Source organism: Schistocerca serialis, chromosome 1 (assembly GCF_023864345.2).
Source record: "Schistocerca serialis cubense isolate TAMUIC-IGC-003099 chromosome 1, iqSchSeri2.2, whole genome shotgun sequence".
Taxonomy (NCBI): Eukaryota; Metazoa; Arthropoda; class Insecta; order Orthoptera; family Acrididae; genus Schistocerca; species Schistocerca serialis.
In genome coordinates, this window is record NC_064638.1 from 578287107 (window position 1) to 578312850 (window position 25744).

Sequence of the window (25744 nt, forward strand, 5' to 3'; positions counted from 1 at the left end):
ATCGATTTGATGTTCAAGGCAGATAAATCCAAGTTTTAAATATTGTAATTTCTTCTAAAGCACTTGCCAGATAACGGAAAGTGAAATGCAATCGAAATCGTCTCTTTTTAGATGCATCAGAAATTGCTACAGTCCAGTTTCAAAAAGCGAAACTAGGCCTGCTGTGTAGAACTGAGAATGTAGCACAGCTATGACAAGAGAATATAAACTGTTTACCGGTAACTCCCTCACAGTTGCTCTGAGAGCAAAAATAATAACGATATCTTTAAAGCTATCGGAAATATTTGAGAAGAACAGTTCAGCTGCACAACAATGAATACTTTGTATTCATCCGTCGACACCAGGTAACGACTTTGAATAAAAAAATGTCCTCTCCCTGCACAGGAGTTACATAATGCGTACGAGAGCAGGTTGTGACGCATGAACGACAATATATGAAATTATTAGTCTGCCGTGAGTCTTGCACGGATAGCCAAAGCAGTTAGGGCAACTAATCTCGTAAAACGGGAAATCTGGGTTCGAGTCCCAGTCCGATGCAAATTTTCATTTACGTCATTCCACTACAAAGCTGATCGTTGTCCGTATTCGCAGCTGCTAATACATTTTATGTATTCCATGACGGCTGTAGTCGCCATGGTGCCTGTTCCTTTGGATGCGTGCATGACCGTAGGAACATTGCATTGTAATTCTTAACAACACAGGCACTACAGTATCGCAATTATTCGCCGATATCGGGTAGCTACTTTCAACTTAAAGTGTCCTTCGCGTGTACGGGAATTACGTAGCGTGTAACGAGTGCATGTACTGACAAGTGAAAGACGACATATGGAAGTTTGGGTCTGGCCGTGAACCCTGCACGGACAGCCAAAGCGCTTAAGCCGACCGATCGCGTACAACTGTAAATAGGCTTCGCGTCCCGGAGCGGAAAAGATTTCATTGTCGTGATGCCATTATACAGCTGCTGGTTGTCCGTATTCGCAACTGCGAATGCATTTCAAAGTTCATTGAATTTTTTTGAACCCTCAGCTATTTAACATTCTTTAGGAAACGAAAAGGCAGCGCTGAAAATGCCTCGGACCAGGCGAATCTTTTAAGAATGAAAGCACGTGTGGCTCTGTGCATCGGATATTTTTAAGTTGGTAGCGTCAAGGCGGTGGTGATACTCGGTGACCTTCCATCATGTGTTCTTGTTTAGATGGCTAGAAAGCTGAATTCCTGTGAAAGAATTCTGCAAGTGAGATGCGTGTAAATGGGCTGAATAAATTAAAGTGAACGTAAAACTACGAGAAATACACTGCTTACCAAGGAAAGTGAAACACCCAGAAAACACGGTCAGAGGTCAGGGTTACTTTGTACACGTTCACACCATCGGGGTGTACGTAAATTATTAGGATTACAGTCCTCTGTGACAGGTAAAACAACCGCCAGAAGGCATTAGTATTGTTCATGTGTATTGTGGCCAGGCCTGGTAGGGTATATAAGAGTTATGAGAAAGGTGAACAGCGTTAGGTATTGAGTGATTACTGTGAAGGACACTTGTATACCGCGTACTCGTACGATACGTCCGCAGTTCGTGGTCTAGTGGCTAGAGTTGCTGCCTCTGGATCATGGGGCCCGGGGTTCGACTCTCGGCCGGGTTGGGGATTTTCTCTGCCCGGGGAGTGGGTGTTGTCCTCATCATTTCATTATCGTCATCATCATCATTCGTGACAGTGGCTAGATTGGACTGTGTAAAACTTTGGACAGTGAAAAAAATGGGGCTTTGTACGGGCGCTGATGACCGCGCAGTTGAGCCCCCCAGAAACCAAAAATCATGATAATCGTACGATAGAACGCTATCAGCGCACGTGACTAAGTTTCAAAGGGGCCTCATTGTGGATTTCCATTTGGCCAGCTGCTCTAATCGTGCAATATACAGATTTATGGGGCATTCTAATGTAACGCTGGTCGATGTTGGACTACATGTGAGCGTGAGGGCAGACATACTGGTCGTCAAGGTTCCGGTCGATCGCCATACTGTGCAACAAGCACATCGCACTCCATTCACAGCTACGCCTGCCATCCGTGAACAAGTGATGGCCTGCCTGCTGCGTTCCGTGTCATTCCTCGCCATTGTTCGGAGACTACCAGCAGAACGACTAGGAAATTATCATCCCATGCCTAGGCTGCTGTTTACACCACAAGGCAAGCGGTTGAGCTGGAAGAGGTGCCGTGACCGGGAAGCAATGACTGCTGATGAATTGCTTCGCATTGCGTTCTGAGATGATTCGGGGTTCCACACGACGAGTATGTTGGTGACCTGGACAGAGGCCCTATTCTGCCAGTGTTTGGGAGAGGCACAGCGGGGTTACTCCTGGCGTCATCGTGTGGGGAGTCGTCCGGTATGACTTCAGCTCACGGGTGGTAATGACTGAGGAAGGAACAGTACATCACAGACATCCTGAGTCGTCTTGTGTTGCCTCTCAGGTGACCGTCCGCAGTGCCGTTTTTCAACAGGACAAGGCAGGTTCACACATCGCACGTGTCCCTAAGAATTGTCTGCATGATGCTAAGGTAGAGGGGCCTACCTCCGTGGGCAGCATGATCAGCAAATCTGTCCCCGGTAGAAGTATGGGACCAACTTGAACATCATCCCCATCCTGGATATCAAGGACCAGTTACAGCAGTTCTGATACCCTTCCCGACTGAATCAGTGCATGCGGTCAGCCCGGATGGGATGCAACGATATACTGATAAGTGGGTTCATACCACTAATTTCTTTGTAAATTTGGCTCCAATTTGTGATTAGTAAAACAACATCACGTACCCTCTCAATCCGCGAAGTTTCATTTCGTTTCCTCCTCCCCTCCTGAGTGGTTCTCTTTCTTTTGTCAGGCAGCGTATTTTATTTTAGTCAGCCAGTTATCTAGAAACGATATTAGTAATAGATAACCTTTTCATATTTTTAGCCCACAGTCTTTTGACTGTACAAACTTCTTTCTATTCTATCACCATCGCGATTTCGGCCTTAAGTCTTTATCAATACAACAGTGTTGAATGTAATTAGAGTTTATTGAGAGAAATCATCGTCAAGATCTATTAACTGGGTGTCCCAGCATATACGTATGTACAATATCACCGCAATTTGTGGCAGACAGGTAACAAACATGTTTTCCAGCCATAAAATAATATGATCACACAATGAACTTGGCCTGAAAAGATACGGTATATTTTCACACCATGTTTGCTGTACATGTTGTGTGGCTCTGGCTCTGTACACTCAAATTGCGGAAATATCACTCAAATGATATTAGTAGAATTATTTCTGAGGAACGTTCGTTATAAATAAACGGCACTCCTAAAAAAAATTTCTGAAAATAGGCGAAAGGTATCCCATTTGTTACTTCTGCATAGAAAGGGAAGATACAGCAATTTCCAACAGCTGAGGCGTCTGTCCCGTCTCCTTTGAGGGCGAAAATACATCGAGGCGTACGCTGTTATACTGGCACATACGGTCTGGCGCGTGGTCTGACAGATGCTTTTCTCACGTTTGTTGCAGGAAGCTATATCAGGGTCCGGAGATCTCCCAGCGGCGCCTACTCTGGCTCCGGTTCCATTTCCAGTTCCAGCTCCAGCTCGCATTCCGGCGCAGGTAAGAGGCCCGACTTTGCGGTGAACTTCTCTTTATCGAAAAAAGTGTTTGTGATGTGAAATGCAGAGTTAGTCTAGCGCTGTCATGCTGGAATAAGTTGCTGGCATCCTCGTTATCCCTTCACCAACCATGTCTTGCCACAGTCCAGTGTGCCAGTCTCCCTTCAACAAATACCAAATCACTCCTGTTGTCCTGAGCAATAACTGGCTACACCATGAATCCAGGAAATGGAGAGCTAGGGCTCTTGAAGATCGCTGCTTCTTGTAACACTTCACAAGGCCGTCCATGGAAACCCTGGCTTCGGCCTGACCGCCAGAAACAAAAGTGACCCTCATCGCTGAACACTCCAGGACGCCATTCACTCTTCCAGTTGACTGTTGTCTGTCGCACAGAAAACGATGCATGGCAACGCAGCTTTCATTAATCTGCTCCCGACGATTCGCTGTGACTCTCTACCTCTAAGCCCCGTCCAGATTTCAGCTGTTCGTCATTCCTCTGTTCGTCAGAGCCAACCGAGCAGGCCTACGATCTTCTAGCGGTGTAGTCTGGAACTATCCATATCTGGGGAAATGGCTGTTTTCTGTACAGAAAAAAGCTCACATAGGGTTGAAATTTTAAGCAACGAACCCTGAAGGCTTGGAAATACTGGAGTATCAGCTTGGTAGCGTTCGATCAAGGTATAATACTTTCTGTTTCCGTCAGTTTATGTTATTTTTGTGTGTGTAATTAACACATTGGACGTATATTGTTTATGCTCCGTTTGTTTCACTGAAAAACGAGCATTTACAGTGAAAAAACAATTTTACCTTTCTAGATTTAATACTCGTATAATATACATATCATATAGAGGGTGATTCAGTTGCCCCTAACTATGGGTTTTAATCAATTCGCAACACCTTCAAATACTACGAGCAAGATTTTCATATTCCCTCCCTCGTCATTCACAAACTATTAATCCTACAAAAAAAATGAATTAAACGTTTTCGTAGGAAATTTAATGTAGTTACATTTTGTACTGCTATACGTTTTCGCTGGAGGCCATTGTTTTCGTATTATTCAAGAAAAATGCGTTTGAAGGTAACTTTTCCAGATACATTTCTCTTGAATAATTCGAAAACTACGGCCTCTAGCGACAACATATCGCAGTACAAAATTTAACTACATTAAATTTCCTACAAAAAATTTTAGTTCATTTTTTTTCTGTATGACTAACTGACTCTGTGTAACGAGCGAAAGAATAGGAATATGTCATATGCAGATTTTGAAGGCATTGCAGGTTACTTAAAACGGATAGGTAGGGGCAGCTGAATCAGCCTGTGAGCACTACTAGGCACTAGAGAGACCAAAACATAGATTTATCTGAAAAGTTAGACATTTTAATACCGAGTGAAATAAATTGAACACAAGTACACATTAAAAATCAGAAACAGAAGTTACAAATTACTTGGCATGATAAGCAGCAAAGCAGTCACCACACAGTTCCACATCACATTTCTCCGCTGGGTATGTGCTGATGTTATACAATTTATTCCAGCCCATCGTCTTCTGTTCAGTAGCTGTTAATCTGGAACTCATCTGTTACACTAGTGGAGTGCGGTATAAGTCCAGGTCCTTCCAGAGGCGCCGCATACCTCCTCAAGTACACCAGCCTTGTTTCCCTCCGAAAATTCGCATGTGAAATTGTATTTCCATTTTTGAAGAGAAAATCCAGACATTTTGTGAGGTGATACCAGTAACCAAGTGAAAAAGAGTCTTGTACAATTTCCCCTTACGGATTCTGTCCTGCACTGATTCACATTTTGATGCATTAGATCAATTCCACCCATGTTGTATTTTGTCAAGGATGTGTTTCCTTGACCGCTGAGAGTAGCTTTCAACAATCGTTACTACGTTCACACCAGTTGTATTTGATGCTGCAGAAACAATCGAACTGTCATACTATTACAGTATCACCCTGTTGTCGGCCTGGCCGTCGATCAACACCACTGTTTCTGTATCATGTTGAAATTTACGTCGACTACTAGGGAGTGCGGTCTGTTGGGGGTGTAAAAAGTGAAGCTTCGAAGTTAATAAAATCAAAAGATACAGCCATTAATGTCAGATATTTTGATATTCGTAAATTCACCCATCAAAACGTATAGATGAACTGTCTATATACATAGTTAGATTTGAATTGAACCCTTAGAGCACGAGACCTATCGGACTTGTCCAGTGGGGTATTTCCTTTTCTTTTTTTTCAGAATGAATAGTACCTCCACCATCGTATTCTATTTCTTTCTTCTGTGGAAGGAGACAGCATTGGACAATACGATTTTCTGTCACAATTCCTGAACCCCCAAAACTTTGTTCTTTACAAAAGGTTAACAAAGTCAAACTTCCAAACAAGTTGCACAAATATCTCAAGTTCTACGAGTATCTCAATACTACTTTTACGTAATGCTGAAACTGTAGAACATGACCCTGCGATACAAATAATATTGCACAAATTTCAGTAAATACCAAGCGACTGTTAGTTTATTAAGAAAGTATCTGCGGTTTTGAACCTGAATGATAAAATGTTTTAATCGTTCTACTTACTTGAATCGATGGCGGGGTGAGATTCTGGGTGTACAAAAATTGTTTAAATTCAATTGCCAATTGTTGCCAATAGTGGACTGCTTCTCACAACTACTAACACAAAACTGAAAGAACAAATGTTATAAACAATCCTTAAATAAGAGTAACAAGGTTATAGAAGTTCGTTGCTGTCCAAAAATCGATAAAAGTCCAGTACTGTCAAGTGTACCATTAGTGTAACGCTGGGCACTAAGAGATGAAAAGAAGGCAGGTGAAGGGAAATGTACAGTGAAAGGAAGCCACAAGACGACGGCGCGCTCGTCTAAAGCAGAGTTCGGGAGGGTTCCTCCAGAAATTGTACACGTAGCACTAACGCAGCCGAGGAACAAGTTACAAGCTTTTCGTACTAATATTTGGAGAATTTCTCAGATTTCTGTTTACCGAGCTACTGAGCGTTAAAACGCATCCCCAGATATAAAATAAACAGCCGAGACGGAGAGTCCAGATGTGTGACGATGAACTGCGCGCACGTTGGCCGGAGCAGCTGCCAAGCCGCCGCCGACCTCCGGGCCTCGCTTTGACCGCTGACACACCTCTGCGCCGGTCGCGATCAGTCGGCTGTCTCCTTAAACCGTGTCACTCACCATCGTTCTCCATGTAACACAGCAACGTGAATGTCAACCTCGGCGCGAACTGCGCGCAGTGAAAAGAACAAGTGGTGACAATTCTGGACTGCACACAGAAGTAATCACACTTGACAGCCAATTATTAACAATGAACTCTGACTTTATCAGAAGGATTATTGGCACTTTAAAGCTGTTATGACATCCACTGAGTTAACACCAACTAAATGTGATAGAGTTAACAAGGAGATATATTACTGAGTTAAGAGAAAAATCAGGACGATGTAGCCAGAGTTCACTCTAAAACAAGCTACTGGCATTTCGAAAAAGTTCTGGCTTCTTTGAACGTCGAGCGTGAAAACAAGGAAAGAGACAACGTAAAGTGCTTATTTTTCTTAGCTACTGTGTGACGCACTCAGCATCCCGTATATAACTATTTATTTTTTGACTGAGTATGTGGTCCAACTGAATACTATTACAGCAATATAGCACAGTATACAGTCTCAGATTTATTTAATGATCGGTTTCTGATGTGAAGCATCCATTTCCCAGTTACAACAATTGGTGAAGTCATTAGTTCGTCATTGTCACGAAAAGCCACATACACTCCCTTTGTTTAGCTTCTAACTTAATTTATGATGGGCACTTGGTCTTACGTTGACTTCTTCGACTGCTGGGTAGAAGTCTCTTCCATACCTTTTCATTGTCTTCGATCTTGAACCGCCTGGTACCATCGTGTTCCAGCTACCGGCTTCACCTCATCAAGCCATCTCTTCTGGAATTTTCTAGTGCCTCTCTTGTGGTCCCGTGGTCTCCAGTGAACAATTCTAGGGGTCCACCTCCTGTTATCTTATTGAGCTACGTGTCCGATCCATTGCCACTTCACGCTTTCAATTCTCTCTTGGATGCCTGCTACCTCGTTCAAATTCAGTGAGGTGTCGATAATGGCGTCTTTGTCACCCTGAAGGCATTCTTGACTGACGTCAACTCACGGCGACCAGTCTAAAAGGTAACTTACTCTCACGACCGTTACAGCGGCTACTTACAGGACACGTAGTTTGCAACCTCATAGAACGCCACTCTTATGCGATCGGGCCTAAGTTTCGACGTCAACTTTCATGTGTAGAAACACTCCTACCAACTTTCGTTTATGTCGTACAACTCCTTCGTGTTGCGATTTTTTTTTTTCGCCATTGTATATTCCTGACATGCTCAAGCAGGAGGCGATCTGTAGTGTGTGGTAGCCGAAGAAAATTTCACAAGCCAAGATCGCTAAAAAAGCAATTTTATTGGATTACCGGTTTCGACAGAGCTATAATGTCATCAAAGTAGAAGATCCGATGATAACAGCATAGCTCCGTCGAAACCATTCATCCAATAATATTTTTTTCTAGCAACCTTGGTTTTTGAAGTTTTCTTCAGTTACCATAGATAGGGATGAAATTGAAATATTTATATTTCAGATACATTTGTACTAAGAAAATGCTTCATGCTGAAGTAACCACACAATCACAGTTACCTCACAAACGGCCCGTTTGCGGGAACATGATTGATGGAACAATTCTGCTTCTGTTGTCGACTCTACTCCCGTCCCCGATTCTCTCCTTTCTCGGGTCATTGTAATGTCATGGCGTTTGGCAATAAATGCACGTTGGTGTGCAAACCTTAGAGGCAAAACTGACATTTCCATGACATGTCACTGCCAATGTAAAGCAGTACGATAAAATCTCGACCACGCATAGAAAGAACTACCACTGTTTAGTACAGAAGATAACTGAAACGAAGACCTTATGAGACGCACAGAAATGACATTTTTATTCGTAGACAGTAATTACACTAAAATCACCGCGATTTACGAGTGTGATGGTCCCCTGTACGTTACAAAAGGTGGGACACGGTTCTTAACAGGGCGTGCTATCACCGCGGACGCCAGTGGATGATATGCAACGCGCTCCGATTCTGACCACAAGTTTTCTAAGGAGTTCTTGTGCTACGGCGTTTCATTCCTCGACCACTGCAGTCGACAACTCCTATATGATTACAGTAGGTTACAGTACGCTTGTTCGCCCACTGCTTGAATACTGCACAGCATTGTGGGATCCGTACCAGATAGGGTTGATAGAAATAGAGAAGATCCAACGGAGAGCAGCGCGCTTCGTTACAGGATCATTTAGTAATCGCGAAAGCGTTACGGAGATGATAGATAAACTAAGGTGGAAGAGTCTGCAGGAGAGACGCTCAGTAGCTCGGTACGGGATTTTGTTGAAGTTTCGAGAACATACCTTCACCGAGGAGTCAAGCAGTATATTGCTCCCTCCTACGTATATCTCGCGAAGAGACCATGATGATAAAATCAGAGAGATTAGAGCCCACACAGAAGCATACCAACAATCCTTCTTTCCACGAACAATACGAGACTGTAATAGAAGGGAGAACCGATAGAGGTACTCAAGGTACCCTCCGCCACACACCGTCAGGTGGCTTGCGGAGTATGGATGTAGATGTAGATGTAGATGCCTGTAGACATGCCATAATACACCTCTCCAAGTCGGGGAACGAGAAACCAGTCCATTCATCGAATATCCTCTTTCCCAAGAGCTCCTCCGCCTGCGATTTTCGATGTGCTCCTTTATTGTTATCGATAAAAATTAAGTCATAGCAGAATGCATCCCTGAAAAGACGCACATGGGAAAGGACCACAGTGCCACAATAGCGTTCATTGGCGAACTTACCGCGCCGAGCGGTCTAAGGCGCTGCAATCATGGACTGTGCAGCTGGTCCCGGCGGGGGTTGGAGTCCTCCCTCGGGCATGGGTGTGTGTGTTTGTCCTTAGGATAATTTAAGTTAAGTAGTGTGTAAGCTTAGGGACTGATGACCTTAGCAGTTAAGTCCCATAATATTTCACACACATATGCCATTTTTTTGCGAACATACCGCGTTCAAAGACCTGTAGGTCAGTACGCCCATGCAGCATTAAGCCTCCCCACACCATAAAACTTGGACGACCAAAACCATCATGTTCGACAACGTTCCTGGGTCCATTACGTGTTCCCATCTCTCACCACATGAGGGCACGTTCAGAATAACGACTCTACGTAGGTCCAGTCCCTCTGCTCTTGGCACCATCGCAAACGGTACCGCCGATGAACAGGTCTCAGTGAAACACAACGTACTGGTCGTCACACTAAGAGATCACCCCTATGCTGTCGCCGTGGCATTGTGGGGAGTGAGACTGTGTGCATTTCAGTCCTGTTAAGTGTGGTTGCAGTTCCACCCGCTGTTTGACATGAGTCGCTTCCCGCCTGTTACACAAGGTAGCTCCCGTCTGCTTCTCTAGTTGACCGTGGTCAGCCCCCTCCTCTCCTTTAGGCAACAGTGCCTGCGGTTTGTAACACGCTCGTTGCACTTGAAACAATGTTGTGAGTAACACCAAAGCACTGGGCAAGAGTCGTCACACTTCGTACATCTTCCAGTTTCCCCATGATTCTTCCCCGTATGAAGTCAATGTTGTAATCAAGACCACCATCACAGTACATCGTAACTGATCGCTGATTGATAGACACTGTCTTTTCTCGTTCCTTCAGTTGCCTAGTGTTGTGGGGCCGGCCCCATACGACGCTATAGTCTCGCTGACCACACTACATGTGACATGCAGCTTTCTGTGCAGCACTGGGAGACCTCTGTCAACATGCTCCCGCACTTTTATTCAGTTCCAGCGAGTATTCAATACGTTTCGTTACTTTATCTATCTTGTCCATGAATTTTGCAGAGGAGTGTATAATAATTCCAAATCCAGAACAGACGAAAGCCCTCGGTGCACTGAATCCAATTTTTAAAAAAATGGCAACAACGCTAAAGAGAGAAAACCCGTCAATTTGTATTGTACTAAAAGTTTAGATCCAGTGATACCCAACGAGGTGGTACAGTGTTAGAACACTGCATTCGCAGTCAGGAGGCCGACGATTTAAATTCCCGCCTTGTCATACAGATTTGGGTTTACCGTGCTTTCCGTAAATCTCCTGAGATGAATGCTAGAATGGTTCCTCTGTATGGCTACCCCTAATTTTCTTCTCTGACCTCCGCAATCCAAACTTGTGGTCCGTCTGACGTCATCGACAGGACGTTAAATCGTAATCTTCCTTCCTTCTGGTCAGATGGCTCAACTACGGCAGACACCACGTGCACATCTGCACAGTGAAATGTCTGAGGATTGGGTAGATCGGCTCAAAATCGTTTTGGAGAGATATACCACAAAATCAAGACAGAGAGTGTAGTGCCGTTGTTTAAATTCTATATGTTTAAATTCTATACACATGGCATCACAAGGAATGGTGGGTTAAAATTTTTGCTCTGTAGGTAATTAAATTTTCCCGACTGATGGTTGCTGGTAGAAGTTTGCTGCTTTCACAGTTTGAATCTATAAGGTACCACACCAAATATTTTTAAGTGAGAAATGAGAGCTGGAACTATATTCATTTTTCTCAAGGCATATCGTGACCATTTTCCCCTGCTTATAGATTATGTACCCATTGCCATCGCAACGGGATCATATATCTGTTGTTCTGATATCCCGACAGGTACTGTATAGGCATGTTGATGTTCTAGTATTTCAAACCGTACTAAGCGGTTGAGGCAGATAGTTTGCAGTCGGTTTTCTATATTAGGCCAAAAATATAACAGAACAGAGACGGATGACAGTTTCAGAAATTAACCTGATCTGCGACCTGAAACCCGCACTAAGACTGTCCGGTGTACATTGCTGTATCAGAGTAACAGCCGCCAATCCGGCGGGCTGATTTGATCTGTATCTGTACCAGCTCCCCTAGTGCAGAGTCCGTTACGCTCATGGGTGCGTTATCAGAATTGGAATTAAGACACAAAGAAATGACTGACATTAGCTGCTAGTGGGCACTGATTTAAATCAACCGGAAAACTTGAAGATTTGTGCTGGGCCAGAACTCGAACCTAGATGTTTTACGAGCGATACATGGAAGTAAAAATCCAGGCCACTTTTCCCGACAATTGGTTCATCTACTTTTACCGATCGAACTCCGTCTCGGCATTAGAGGTTCACGGATGAAACTATCAAACGGAAAGAAGTAGGAAACTACATTTGTAGCCCAAAAGACAGTGTGTAAACGCTGACATTGTAAAAGAGTATTGCTGTACGAATGAGATAACAAGAATAATATAAATGATATACTTTACATCAGACGACTGAAAAACAGAAAAAATTTTACTGAAAGATAACGGAACAAGCTTCATCTGTCAAACTCACTGGCATCACTGATGAGGTACGTTAGAGCGAGTCTGGCCACTTGTCAGCATACAGCAGCACTGTTCAAGGCAAAAAATAATGCAGTGGCAATTTTCCCGCTGTGACTACTTTCCCCCATGTTCTTCTATTTTTTTATTACTTTATTATTTTATTTTATTATTTTTCGTGCATCGGTCATCATTATGACTGGCACTGGAGCAAAGTGACGAAACTGTAGTTCAGAAGCACAATGTGCATAAATGTATCAGGTAAAACTCTTCTGACTGAGAAAACATCTGTTCAGTTGTCGGCATGACGCAAGGTTACATCGTAAAAACATCAGGACATTTGAGCAGTAAATCGTGCTTCCAGCGCACAAAGGATTGTTAACAAGATGTATCTCTCGCACTGGCACGTCGAAGCTTTCACCTCAGCCTCTAAACCTGGCGGTGACTCAACTGAGTGCGTCAGAAAAGTCCCAGAGGACAGAGAAGCACGCAGGTACCTGTATAGGCTGCTGTGTACCGATGCACTTCGTCCCCGCCCACCAGGTTCTCCAAATGCCAACTCATGTCTCCAGGATGCGGGTTTTGCTTATTTATCAACAGCTTGAGGCGACACCTAACCATATGCACGGTAGTGTTGAATATCACTTCATGCTGAGGACACAGATGTCGGTTGTTTCGGCTGAAGCCAGTCTAAGAGATTTGCTAGGATTTTGCATTGGTGACGGGTCTGTATTTTCAAAGATATTCCACACTTTATTGCTGGAGGAATCAATTCCAATTTTGCATACAGTGTCTGTCCTTCTGGTCTTGTCCGAAAGAACGGACGTATTTTTAATCCCAAAGCTATTATGAATCTAGACACAAAGAAATGACTGGCGTTAGTTGCTAATGTGCACTGATTTAAATCAATGGCGAAAGCGGAAATTTGTGCCAGATTGGGACTCGAACCGAGGTGTCCTGCTCACAAGGCAGATGTGCTGACCACTGTGCTGACATCCGGACACAGAGGTCATTGTAGCTACACTGACTATCCTGGTATACCCGAAATGCCGCGAAAAATGAGAATAATGGACAAGGGGCACTACATCAGTAGTGTGAGGATAAGTTGAGAATTTTTATGTGACAGGTGACTTGGTGGAGTAGTCGATGCAGTTACTATGACCACTGCGTCCGCATAGTGCAGTGGTCAGCGCATCTGCCTAGTAAGCAGAAGACGTGCCTTCGAGTCCCGGTCCAGCACAAATTTTCAAGTTTCCCCATTGATCAGCGCCCTCTAGTAGCTAATGTCAGTCATTGCTTTGTGCCTTAATTCCATTTCTGATAATGCACTCATGAGCGTAACTGATTGTGCACTAGTTTACAAGAGGAAGGGTGATACAGCTCCAGATCAAGTCCGCCCGCCGGGTTGACGGCTGTTAGTCTGATACAGCAAAACTATAGACCTATATCTCTTACGTCGATCTCTTGTAGAATTTTAGAACATGTTTTTTGCTCGCGTATCATGTCATTTCCGGAAACCCAGAATCTACTATGTAGGAATCAACATGGATTCCGGAAACAGCGATCGTGTGAGACCCAACTCGCCTTATTTGTTCATGAGACCCAGAAAATATTAGATACAGGCTCCCAGGTAGATGCTATTTTTCTTGACTTCCGGAAGGCGTTCGATGCAGTTCCGCACTGTCGCCTGATAAACAAAGTAAGAGCCTACGGAATATCAGACCAGCTGTGTGGCTGGATTGAAGAGTTTTTAGCAAACAGAACACAGCATGTTGTTATCAATGGAGAGACATCTACAGACGTTAAATTAACCTCTGGCGTGCCACAGGGGAGTGTTATGGGACCATTGCTTTTCACAATATATATAAATGACTTAGTAGATAGTGTCGGATGATGCTGTAGTATACAGAGAAGTTGCTGCATTAGAAAATTGTAGCGAAATACAGGAAGATCTGCAGCGGATAGGCACTTGGTGCAGGGAGTGGCAACTGACCCTTAACATAGACAAATGTAATGTATTGCGAATACATAGAAAGAAGGATCCTTTATCGTATGATTATATGATAGCGGAACAAACACTGGTAGCAGTTACTTCTGTAGCCGGCCGGTGTGGCCGTGCGGTTAAAGGCGCTTCAGTCTGGAACCGCGTGACCGCTGCGGTCGCAGGTTCGAATCCTGCCTCGGGCATGGATGTGTGTGATGTCCTTAGGTTAGTTAGGTTTAATTAGTTCTAAGTTCTAGGCGACTGATGACCTCAGAAGTTAAGTCGCATAGTGCTCAGAGCCATTCACCAGTTACTTCTGTAAAATATCTGGGAGTATGCGTACGGAACGATTTGAAGTGGAATGATCATATAAAATTAATTGTTGGTAAGGCGGGTACCAGGTTGAGATTCATTGGGAGAGTGCTTAGAAAATGTAGTCCATCAACAAAGGAGGTGGCCTACAAAACACTCGTTCGACCTATACTTGAGTATTGCTCATCAGTGTGGGATCCGTACCAGGTCGGGTTGACGGAGGAGATAGAGAAGATCCAAAGAAGAGCGGCGCGTTTCGTCACCGGGTTATTTGGTAACCGTGATAGCGTTACGGAGATGTTTAATAAACTCAAGTGGCAGACTCTGCAAGAGAGGCGCTCTGCATCGCGGTGTAGCTTGCTCGCCAGGTTTCGAGAGGGTGCGTTTCTGGATGAGGTATCGAATATATTGCTTCCCCCTACTTATACCTCCCGAGGAGATCACGAATGTAAAATTAGAGAGATTAGAGCGCGCACGGAGGCTTTCAGACAGTCGTTCTTCCCGCGAACCATACGCGACTGGAACAGGAAAGGGAGGTAATGACAGTGGCACGTAAAGTGCCCTCCGCCACACACCGTTGGGTGGCTTGCGGAGTATCAATGTAGATGTAGATGTAGATGTACTCTGGACAGTCATAGTGTGATTCTCAGGTCGCATTCCAACACTTATCTACGAAAATGCAGGGCTGGTTTTCCATCTTCAGCACAACCAATTTGGAACACTAAAACTGACAGAATAGAGTTCACACGATTGATCGAAGCAAACTGGACAAACCATTCTTTTCCACCTGTGTGTAAATGGTGATGTGGTGACAAATGGGTTCCGCTACACATGTAACAGATGCTAAATCCAGGAAGAAGAACATCTGTTATGTGTCGATCCTGAAACGGGTATAATGACAGAAAAGAGAGATAGAGAGAAAGTTATTCCACCACTACTTTGATAACGTCCAGTGATTCACTGGCCATGATGAGATGGCAAAAATTTCTTTAAATCGTCGCCGACCTAAAGCAGAGACAGCGTGGTTTTTTCCAAAGTCACTAGACCTCAAACATTTCATTGTATAGCATACACGAGGAATATGAAAAGCGCCACCAATTTTGATTGCAGTAGTGGTTGAAAGGTTTATTTCACCACGGTTATATCACTTGTTCAGGTAGACGACGTACGTGCTTATACACGTAACGGTTCAGGCTGTCAGTATAAGGTTTTCGACTTGTTACAGTTCTCATACGAGAGATTATTAAACTGAACTGGTTATACCTGCAAATTTTCTATCGACAAGAGTACACATGTAACAGATGCTAAATCCAGGAAGAAGAACATCTGTTATGTGTCGATCCTGAAACGGGTATAATGACAGAAAAGAGAGATAGAGAGAAAGTTATTCCACCACTACTTTGATAACGTCCAGTGATTCACTGGCCATGATGAGATGGCAAAAATTTCTTTAAATCGTCGCCGGCCTAAAGCAGAGACAGCGTGGCTTTTTCCAAAGTCACTAGACCTCAAACATTTCATTGTATAGCATACACGAGGAATATGAAAAGCGCCACCAATTTTGATTGCAGTAGTGGTTGAAAGGTTTATTTCACCACGGTTATATCACTTGTTCAGGTAGACGACGTACGTGCTTATACACGTAACGGTTCAGGCTGTCAGTATAAGGTTTTCGACTTGTTACAGTTCTCATACGAGAGATTATTAAACTGAACTGGTTATACCTGCAAATTTTCTATCGACAAGAGTACTAAATAACTAAGCATTTTGTTTGATGCAATGTTGTACCTGTTTTCATAGACAGTCGAGCGGTCTTGGAAAGAGAACACATGAGGTGGCAAAAGTCATGGGATACCTCCTAATACCATGTCGGACTTACTTTTGCCCGGCGGGCACAGCGACTCGACGTGGTATGGACTCAAAAAGTCTCTGAAAGTCCTCTGCAGAAATATTGAGCCGTGATGCCTCTATAGCCGTCCATAGTTGCAAAAATGTTGTTGGCGCATAATTTTGCACACGAACTGCCCTCTCGATTATGTCCCAAAAATGTTAAATAGGATACGTGTCGTGCAATCTGGGTGGCCAAATCATTCGCTCGAATCGTCCAGAATGTTCTTCAAATGGTTCAGATGGCTCTGAGCACTATGGGACTTAACAGCTATGGTCATCAGTCCCCTAGAACTTAGAACTACTTAAACCTAACTAACCTAAGGACATCACACAACACCCAGTCATCACGAAGCAGAGAAAATCCCTGACCCCGCCGGGAATCGAACCCGGGCGCGGGAAGCGAGAACGCTACCGCACGACCACGAGCTGCGGACCAGAATGTTCTTCAAACCAATCGCCAACCATTGTGGCCTGGTGACATTACGTATTGCCAACCATAAAATTTCAATCGTTGATTGGGAACATAAAGTGCATGGATGGCTGTAAACGATCTCCAAGCAGCTGAACAAAACCATTTCCAGTTAATTATCGGTTCAGATGGACCAGAGGACCCAGTCCATTCCATGCAAACACACGCACACCATTATGGACCCACCACCAGCTTGCACAGAGCCTTGTTGATAACTTGGCTCCTTGCCTCGTGGGGACTGCACCACACTCGAACCCTACCATCGGCTATTATTAACTGAAATCGGGACTCATCTGACCAGGCCACGGTTTTCCAGACTGTGTTGCTTGTCTGTTAGCACTGACAACTATACGCAAACGCCGCAACTCTCTATCGTTAAGGGAAGGCTGTCGGTAGTTGCGTTGGTCGTGATAATGCCTGAAATTTGGTATTCTCGGCACACTCTTGACACCGTGGATCTCGGAGTTCTGAATTCCCAAACGATTTTCGGAATGGAATGCCCCATGATTCTAGCTCCAACTACCATTCTGCGTTCATAGTCTGTCGATTCCCGTCGGATGGCCATAATCATGTCGGACACCTTACGCATGAATCACATGAGTACAAATGACAGAACCGTCAATGCACAGCCCTTTTATACCTTGTGTACACGATACTACAGCCATCTGTATATGTGCATATCCCTTGACTTTTGTCACCTCAGCGTACATCCCACAACGCCTGTTAACGTGTTCATTTCGACTACGCTCTGGTACGGATTGGAAAATGAGTCAACGCTTTTAACATATTGCCATTGCTAGGTGATCCAACGTTTATGTGGTACTAGAGGTGGAATTCTGCTGTTATAACAATTTAGGCGTTCACACTTCGCGCATTTTTCGTTTCCTGGGCAATTAAAAAAAGTAATCGTTTCGTGATCTCTGTGGAGAAAAAAATTTGAAGTTTCTCATACGGTAAAATATCCGACCTTTCACTTGTTATCCTTGTTTATAGCCAGTGGAAAGTTAAAAGTGAACACACTGTATTCACTACCTTTCAGAGATTATATGTTAATGTAGGCTTTCCCGGTGTATACTGCTGATGAAACCTTCTAGGTCTTCCATCCGGGTAGCTGCGTCGAAAAGCCGCGACGTCTCGATGAGTGTCATTCTGATCGTCTTATGGCGAAGATGATGAGAATGACACTCATCAAAACGTCGCGGATTTTCGATGCAGCTACCCGGATGGAAGTCCGAAAAGATTTCATCAGCTTTCAGAGATTGTTTCACACTACCTATTACCAGCTTCTAGGGGTTGTAGACGGGGACCTAGTAGATAAAGTTTTGATAGGGAGCAATGTCCAGAAATGTACCGTTTGGATGTAAAATGAGTTTGAACATCAGATCACTTTCAAATCCCTCGCTTCACAGCACGCATCCTTTTTGCACAACACCCCAGACGCCACTTTTCAGCAAGACAACACACGACAACATGTTGCTGCAATGAACACTTGTCTTCTTAGTGTCACAGGTTGTCAGCCTTTTGCTCTACATGCTCTGCTGCACGCGAGGAACCGGCTTCCCGTTTCACAAGGTGTGTTTACGACACAATCCACATATGCTCATTTTCAGAAAGAACAGAATACCTTGAACGACTAGAGATAGGACGTTCGTATTCAGAGGACTTGTATATTAGTATATTCTACAGAATTAGCACTTTAGGCACCTCGGACCAGCATGTGCCGTGTTGCCTGGTAGACACTCATTTCACCATGGGCCCTGACAACTTGAGCATGGTGGCATCGACGCGTATAAGGTGCGATTGGCATCCTGTGGTATAGCCATTTATGCTGCATGCACATGGTTCCAAGTTCATCTCTGGTGGTTGGCATTGGGTCACAGCCCTGCACCTGTCATTCCACACCTTTTCGACTGGCGACAAGTCTGGTGATCTGGTGGGCCAGGGCGAAAGGCTGACAGTCTGTGACACCAAAAAGGCAAGTGTTCGTTGCAGTAACATGTGGTAGTGTGTTGTCTTGCTGAAAAGTGGCGTCTGGGGTGTTGTGCAGAAAGGGTATGGCTACGGGTCGCAGGATGTCGTCTATTGGGCACCGTGCCCTGGACACGCACGAACCGTTATTTGTGGTTGGGCCCAATAGCACCTCACACTACAAGGCCTCGAGATGGCGCTGTATATCTTGTGAGAATGCAGTCACTGTGATCCCTGCGGCGAACCAAAACGCGACTTTCATTTTCAAACAGACCGAACCTGGATTCGTCCGAAAGCATTATCTGATGCCATTCCTGTCCCCAGTGACGTCGTTCTATGCACCATTGATGTCTATCATTTTTCTACACATTCATCAAAGGTAGGTGGAGAAATGGACGACGTGCACGTACCCCATGCCGTAATAAACGGAGACAGACTGCCACCCCTGATAGTGTACGATGGTGTTACACTGTATCACTGTTGCGCCAGAGCCGAGGAGGACGCAGATCTGTCCTGCAACGCCATTCGTATGAGGTGTCAGATGTTCAGATGTGTGTGAAATCTTATGTGACTTAACTGCTAAGGTCATCAGTCCCTAAGCTTACACACTGCTTAGCCTAAATTATCCTAAGGACAAACACACACACCCATACACGAGGGAGGACTCGAACATCGGCCGGGACCAGCCGCACAGTCCATGACTGCAGCGCCTTAGACGATGAGGTATCGATCTTTACGGGGGTTGGTGTGGGTGGTGCAACCTGACATATCTCGTCGTGTTTCACGGCCTTCCGTGAACCATTTTTCCTGCGATGTGTGAGGCCTGAGTCGTTAGCGTATCTGTTGAGAGTAAATGGGTGTAGGGGCCAAATGGATGTGTGTGTGTGTAGTATGACGTCATTCTTGTGTTACACGACGACGAGAGAAGAGAGATGGCGAAACCCGGTGCAGGTACATAGCCAGCTCCGCTTAAAAAGCACCAAGGGGCCGACAGGCTAAATGTCCCATCAACAGTGTCACATGTCCACCATCCACAAGACACCGCGGAGATGTTTAGAAGTTAATCCAGGCGATTGGCGCGAAGTATGATGTTCAAGGATGTTATGCCATCACCTTACCGGCCAAATAACTAGTGGAAAAGGGAAAATGTTCTAAGTCCCAAATCTGAATTTGTTGGGAGAATCAAAAAACAATGCATCTCTGTACGTAATTGATTTGCATTCAAACAACTGAAAAGGTATTCTGGTACCCTAGAATATGCTGCTCACCGCATCACCTCAAAAAATGACGCAAATTAGAAAATAATTTCTTTCTTAAGGACGTTCTGAGTGCCACACCGGGAAACGGACTGCTTGGATGGAAAAAGAAAACAATCAGACACTATCAATACAGCTGCTTATTTTCACAAACTGCGCCGTTACCGGTTCGAGCCGACAGCTTCATTTTAAGACGACTGCTTGGTTTTACATTGTTTGCTTATGTAAGTCGTTGACTGTTTTTGTTCAACATCTTACGCAAACAACAACAAATGGAACACAAATGGTTCAAATGGCTCTGAGCACTATGCGGCTTAACTTCTGAGGTCATCAGTCGTCTAGAACTGAGAACTAATTAAACCTAACTAACCTAAGGACAGCACACACATCCCCGCCCGAGGCAGGATTCGAACATGCGACCGTAGCGGTCGCTCGGCTCCAGACTGTAGCGCCTAGAACCGCACGGCCACTCCGGCCGGCAAAATGGAACACAGATGTGAACAGTAGATGAGGATGAACCTTTTTGTTTTGAAACAGGTAATGGCGCTATTTGTGCAAACAAATAGCAATATTAACAGCGGCTGGTTACTATTTTCTTCTTTGCAGGAATCAGGGCTTGTATTTTATATAGAGATACGGTCTCAAAAATGTCGGTTTTTGACAAAACAGCAGGAATAAATATTGTTCAGATGCGATTAACACTGAGACACTACGTTTTATTTGCGATGAGGCAAGAAAATAAATACAGCATTAGTTTTTTAAGTTGTAGAGCTATAGTCAACAAAAACTATTTCTCATATCTTTTAAATTTTGTAACTCCAGAAGTAAGCACGGCTAGGCACAAGAAAAGTCCTCAAATGCATGTTTGAAAGACTTTTTCCGCTGTTTGGCATCTGAATCTAGTCCAGGGGCAGGTAACAAAGTGGTGGGATCACAATAGCACTGAACACGCGTTTTGCACAAAAAAAAAATAACAAAAATAGCTCTTAATATGTTTGCCACTTCTACTCTTCAAATAAGGTAGGCGAAATTTATTCCACCATCAGGATTCGAACTGGTACCTCCAAGTAGAGGTGGACCTCACAGGCGTGCGTTTGCGACCTTTTTTTCGGCTATGTTACTTTTTTATTTTATTTATTTATTTGGCCGCGGGATCTAACGGTCATTTAGAGTGATAGAGATACAGTATGCGACAAAGTTATACGAAAGCACAAGGACATAAGTTAAACAGAGGGCTTTAGAAGCCTGCTGTTGATTGGCATACATGTAAAATATTGAACAACAGGTTTTGTAAAAATGGAAGAACAGCATTAACAATTAACATTGGTATCATGGCACAAATATAAATAATCGTAGAAGTACATGTTTAACTATGGCCTTTGATAAACCGTGTATTATTTCACAGAGCAGGTTAACAGAGTTTATCGTTGAGGCAACATAAATTTAAGACATAAAAGGAAAATAATATAGGAACAACAGAGGTGCAAAAGTTCAGGTAGACTTATAAACAAAATAAAACGTAATATTAAACAACAGTTAACATGTACCCAGTGCTTCGTTCTTATTAAAAAGATATTTTGGCAGTTTGTAAGAATTTAAAAAGTTATTTATTATATGGGGGACTACTCAACAAAGGTTGAATGGCGATACTCGTGGGAAACTCTGCCATCAGGCGACGTAGCTGTTGCAGAAAGTATGCGACTGATGTCACCTTCCGTAGTGTTAGTGCAGTAACAGGCAGACAATGAATATCAGCCATCTCGGCAGGAAAAACTCTTGAAACGACGGTTTATGACGAATACCAGACTGAGCAAAGGAATGAAACATTACGGACGGTACAGTTGTGACCACGAAAGTATAAGATCGATTAAAGCTCGGGATTTTGTGGTTTCTTCAGCAAGAGTATCGACTTATTCATTGTGAGATTTAACCCACAGGAATCCTATATCTGGCTTTGAATTTCACATTGCGTGCACTGCCAAATGATTGCCAAAATTTAAGTGAAAAATCAATGAACGAAAACCTGTGTGTTGTGAGACACCTATCGCTCGCTATTCCTCGTTTATGGAAAGCGTTCCTGCGGTTATCTTCGGCAGAAAGCTCCAAACGGGTCCGCGGCCTTGGACAGCTGTGTTGTGCCCGCCACATCCTGATGCGCAGCTGGTGTGATACACGCTAGTACGTTTCCGCCAATTAATTCACCTAACTGCCTGACGTCACCCTGCCTTGAAGCGCAGTCTGCCCATCTTCACGCCGTATCTCGAGTCAGTCATGCTAGCAATGTGGTGGGTAAGCACTAGGTTCCTCAGAAGCCATGTCGCTATTTCGTAATAACAAATTCTCCACTTGCAATGTTGATTCATTGAATGTAAATTTCGTCGAATAGGTGGTGGTGGTGGTTAGTGTTTAACGTCCCGTCGACAACGAGGTCATTAGAGACGGAACGCAAGCTCGGGTTAGGGAAGGATTGGGAAGGAAATCGGCCGTGCCCTTTCAAAGGAACCATCCCGGCATTTGCCTGAAACGATTTAGGAAAATCACGGAAAACCTAAATCAGGATGGCCGGAGACGGGATTGAACCGTCGTCCTCCCGAATGCGAGTTCGTCGAATAGTTAGACTCTTCATCATGATTGAGCTACTAATATGCTTAATGCACAGCAAGAAACAAGACAGGGGTATTTCTTATTAAATATTTATTAGACTATTTATTAGACATTATTCCCGTTCTGCATAGACACAGACAAAGAGTTTGATCCGTAAGCCAGTATTTTACGGTGACGACAAAGATTCGAAAATGCTTCGTAAATTTATTACGTAAGGTGCTCGAAGAATACAAAGTAGGGAGTTATTATGCATAGCGAGTATTTATAATGAAAAACGTAATGTCCGTTGGCCCGCAAAGAAGCGTGTTGGCACCGTTCATATCCTGAGTACCAGATTTACGGTATCGCCGTGATTTCTATAAAACGTTACGTCGCATTTTTTTTGGGTGAAATACGTTTTAGGCTTATCTGTAAGATCTGAATGGCCAACTTTACATTGCCTGGAAGCTATAGAAAAATGGGGAAATGAAGACTCCTACAGATTTTCAAATTAAAAATGTAAATTTAATTACGTAGTGCATTGCTATGAAAACTGAATAGTGTTAGTAAAATCTTCTTAAATTCATGCTGTAAAGCTTTCATAAAATATTTAGTTGGAAGTAGCTATCAAGCTGCTAAGGAATTTTATTTTTATTATCCTGCAACTACGAGTAGTTTAAGCATTGAAATCATTATCAAGTAAAATTCAAATATTTTCATCATAAATACCGCAAATCTACATCTATAAAATGTAATTCGTGATTATTTGTCACTTTGCATGTATGTGGCCCTGACGTATTGTATTACATAATCAAGTTTGGAACTCCATACGTGGTCATATTTCTTAGGACTTAATGTGAAAATTGGTTGGCAGCGAGTCATCTTCTCCATTCCTCTCTGTCCCTTGTTAGTCTCTTCATTTGCTAGTATGATTCTGCCTCTGCATCTTGTCTAACTTCAGTACAGGTCTTCCTCTTCCAGTCTTGCCTTCAATAATTCCTTCCATTACATGTTCTTTTTGTGGTCTTCATTCCGAAGACTGGTTTTAATGCGTATGTCCATGCTATCCTGTGAAGGCCTCTACATCTCCGAATAACTACTGCAAATCACATCGTTCTGGAGCTGCTTACTATATTCTTTTCTTGATCTCCCTCTACGATTTTTATCCACCACACTTCCTTCCAATGGCGATCCCGCTATGTCTCAGAATGTGTTGTATCAACCGATCCCTTCTTCTAGTCAGGTTGCGCCACAGATTTCTTTTCTCCCCAATTTTGTTCAGTACCTTACGTCACCTACCCATCTAATCTTCAGCATTCTTCTGTAGCACCACATTTCAAAAGCTTCTATTATCTTCTTGTCTAAACTGTTTATCATCCATGTTTCATTTCCATACATGGCTGCACTCCATACAAATATTTTTGGAAAAAGACTGACACTTGAATCTATATTCTTTGTTAACGAATCTCTCTTCTTCAGAAACGCTTATCTTGCCGTTGTCAGAGTGCATTTTATACCCTCTCTATTGCACCCATCATCAATTAACTTTCTTCCCGAGTAGCAAAACTCATCTACTACTTTGAGTGTCTCGTTTCCTAATCTGATTCCCTTTGCTTCACCCTATTTAATTCGACTACATTCCATTAACATCCTTTTGCTTTTGTTGACGTTCATTTTATATCCTCCTTTCAAGATACTGTCCATTCCGTTCAACTGCTCTTCCAAGTCCTTTGCTGTCTCTGACAGAATTACAATGTCATCGGCAAACCTCAAAAAAAAAATTTTCTCCGTGAACTTTAATTCCTACCCCAAATTTTTCTTTGGTTTCCTTTACTACTTGCTCAATGTACAGCTTGAATAATATCGGGGACAGGATGCAACCCTTAATCACTCCCTTCTCAACCACTGCTTTATTTTCATGCCCCTCGACTCTTATAACTGCGATCTGCCTTCTGTACAAATTGTAAATAGCTTTCCCGCGTCAAGTATTTTACCCCTGCTACCATTACATAAACAAGAAAATTATTATGTCGATGGAGGTGGAAAATTAAGTGAGCTGTTCTTTTCGGTGCCTGCAGTGGCAGACACCTTTCCACTACCTCTCCTACAAAAAAATTCTCAGTGAAATCTTTTCTGTTCTCATCCAGCACCATCTTTCAAATGACTCCAGACGTCTCTTGCCCCGCGCACCGGTAGTCCCCTTTTCCAGCCATACAAGACCACTCTTCACATGAATACCTAAAAGAATGTCTTTTTGGTCTCTACATTTAGGTTCCTTGCTGTAAGCAGCACTGTTTTGTTGTAATAGGATGCCTTAGCCTGTGCAGTCCTGCCCTTTATGTTGGCTGAACGTTTACCACCTGGACTGAGATTATTTCCTAATTAAGTTACCTGTCTGAGGATATATGATTAAATATAATGTTTACTGCCGTTGTATGTGATAATTTCGCTCTTCTTTGTATTCATTGTCGTATTATCTTTATCTTTTAAAATCTTATTCACGCACTTCAAGTTGACACCCGACTCTAGTTTTTGCTCGGCGGGTATCAAATGGTTCAAATGGCTCTAAGTACTATGGGACTTAACATCTGAGGTCATTAGTCCCCTAGACTTAGAACAACTTAAAACTAACTAACCTAAGGACGGCACACACATCCATGCCCGAGGCAGGATTCGAACCTGCGACCGTAGCAGCAGTGCGGTTCCAGACTGAAGCGCCTAGAACCGCTCGGCTACAACGGCCGGCTCGGCGGGTATCAAGGTGAAGAAAACAAATTTTTATGTACGTCATCGCCTTCTCTGTGCCAAGCAGTTTTCACCTTGGGACTGCTTATTTCGCACAGTGACCACACGAATAAGTGCAGGAAAATTGGGGCTCGCACAGCGACTATGGACAGTCATTTTGCCACAGTTACCACAGCGGTAGGGCCAAAGAAAACATCTTTGTGGAGAGACACACTGAACTGTGGAAAACTGATGTATTTCCTTCTTTTCTTACGTATTCAGTCGTACACATCTAAGGGTGACACACCGCAGTTCGAAATCTCTGCATCTGAAAGCGGTTTTCTGAATCTGAAACCAATCATTGTGCACCATGAAACGAAGCAAATTTTTGGTTAGTTGCTAGATAAAATTCTTAAATAAATAAGGAAATCAAATCATGGAAAAGGAAAACATCACATTAAGCAGGATGTACGTCAGATGACA

General features: G+C 43.5%; 1 protein-coding gene across 1 annotated transcript in view; it reads left to right on the forward strand.

Moving 5' to 3' along the window:
- The window catches only part of LOC126416613 (uncharacterized), a 129588-nt gene that overhangs the window by 45993 nt on the left and 57851 nt on the right, over nt 1-25744 (forward strand). Inside the window, exon 3 of the mRNA XM_050084403.1 lies at nt 3539-3631. Coding sequence (XP_049940360.1) covers nt 3539-3631 — 93 coding nt within the window. The remainder of the gene's footprint in view (nt 1-3538; nt 3632-25744) is intronic.